This window comes from Nanorana parkeri, unplaced genomic scaffold (assembly GCF_000935625.1).
Source record: "Nanorana parkeri isolate BGI_ZX_2015 unplaced genomic scaffold, ASM93562v1 scaffold320, whole genome shotgun sequence".
NCBI classification, from domain to species: Eukaryota; Metazoa; Chordata; class Amphibia; order Anura; family Dicroglossidae; genus Nanorana; species Nanorana parkeri.
Genome location: NW_017306588.1, coordinates 541749 through 543406, shown reverse-complemented (window position 1 = coordinate 543406; position 1658 = coordinate 541749). Strand labels below are relative to the sequence as shown.

Sequence of the window (1658 nt, the reverse complement as noted above, 5' to 3'; positions counted from 1 at the left end):
ACAGCCCTGATCCCCTCCCCTCCCCCCCTCCAGGTTCATCACACATTGAGGAATTGTCTGTCAGCTCAGGACAGTCCGAAGGTCTCCACTGACATCTCATCCCAAACAGGAGCAGAAAAATAAATCTCCATCTACTTACTATTGGTGGCTGGAGGGAAGGCAGGAGGGACTGCTGGTGAATCATTGACCACACTTTGGGAGAAGAAGAAAAGGAAGATGCAAAGGAGGGAGGCTGCTCTTTCTTGGAGGACTGAGGTGCAAAAGGAGCAACCATGGGGGCAGGTAAAGGACAGAGATAGCAGCTTTCATCTCTGCAGATCTGTACTCGTATTGTCTGCTGCAGTCATATGTTTATAAATAGTGACAACAATAATAACAAATGTAACAATAACTATTATTATTATTCTAAACATTGAAGAAGACGGAGCTGGCCACGCAGTGTGCTCCTTTCCCTGATTTTGTTCTTTTTGTTTTTTTTTTTCTTTTTACTCTTTTTTGAGTATAGATCAGTTAATTTCACTGACTCATTACCTGTGCTGATGTTCCACGCATCAACTACTCTTTCAGTATTATTTACCTGAACGTGAATGGCTTTGAGAATATTTGGGGAAATGATGGTGGCAAATGTATTACCTCGGCGTCATAACAAAATTAATGCAAATGTTTCTTATTTTCATGCAAAATACAAATTAGAAACATTAAATGTATAATAATAGTGAGTTGGTTGTCCTTTCAGGGTGTACGTGCAGAATTTCTATCACTTTGCTGATGTACAAGAGGCGCTTGCCAAGGAGCGGTGCCAGCTTATCCGAAGGCTAACGAAGTAACCGCTGGCCCTTTAGGCTGTTCTGAATACAATGTCATTGTTGGCTGACGCTTCATGTTGAATTATCGGCATCCTAATTCATCTTCAGCAGAAGTTTTACTTTGTTCACCTAACGAGGATTTGTGGAAACGCAGCGGAGCAAATGTCACATGTCAGTGCCGCTCACTTGGCTAACAGTAAGGCCCCATTCAGATCTATGTGTGTGTGTCCTGCATCAAAGCTATTATTATTATTATTGTACAGGATTTATATAGCGCCAACAGTTTGCTCAGCACTTTACAATACAGGGGGAGACAATACAAATTCAGTACAATAGGGCTAGGAGGGCCCTGCTCGTGGGAGCTTACACTCTAGTAGGAGGGGCGAGTGATACAAAAGGTAATAATTGTGTAGATTGAGTTAGTGGAAGAAGTAAAAGGACAGTTATTATGTGGAGGTGGGATGGGCTTCCCTGAAGAGAAGAGTTTTCAGGGATCACCTAAAGATGGACAGAGTAGGAGATAAAAGGACAGATTGGGGTAGTGAGTTCCAGGGGATGGGAAACACTCTGGAGAAGTCCTGGAGGCGAGCATGGGAGGAGGTAACGGGAGAGCTGGAGAGCAGGAGGTCTGGAGAGGAGCGGAGAGGACGATTTGGGTGACATTTCGAGATGAGGTGGGTGATGCAGTCAGGGGCAGAGTTATAGATGGCTTTGTATGTCGTTGTTAGTTATTTTTTATTTTATTAGTTAAGCAATTGGGAGATAATGATGGGATTGGCAGAGGGGGGCGGGGGGATGGAAGCCAGTGGAGGGATTGGCAGAGGGGGGAGCAGGATGGAAGCCAGTGGAGGG

The 1658-nt window shown here is 44.5% G+C and overlaps 1 protein-coding gene across 1 annotated transcript in view; it reads left to right on the top strand.

The window, feature by feature from the left end:
- Positions 1-200: 200 nt before the first annotated feature.
- Positions 201-1658, top strand: part of LOC108788335 (solute carrier family 15 member 2-like) — a 42410-nt gene continuing 40952 nt past the window's right edge. Inside the window, exon 1 of the mRNA XM_018558085.1 lies at positions 201-282. Within this exon, the coding sequence (XP_018413587.1) occupies positions 273-282 (10 nt within the window). The 5' untranslated portion in view covers positions 201-272. The remainder of the gene's footprint in view (positions 283-1658) is intronic.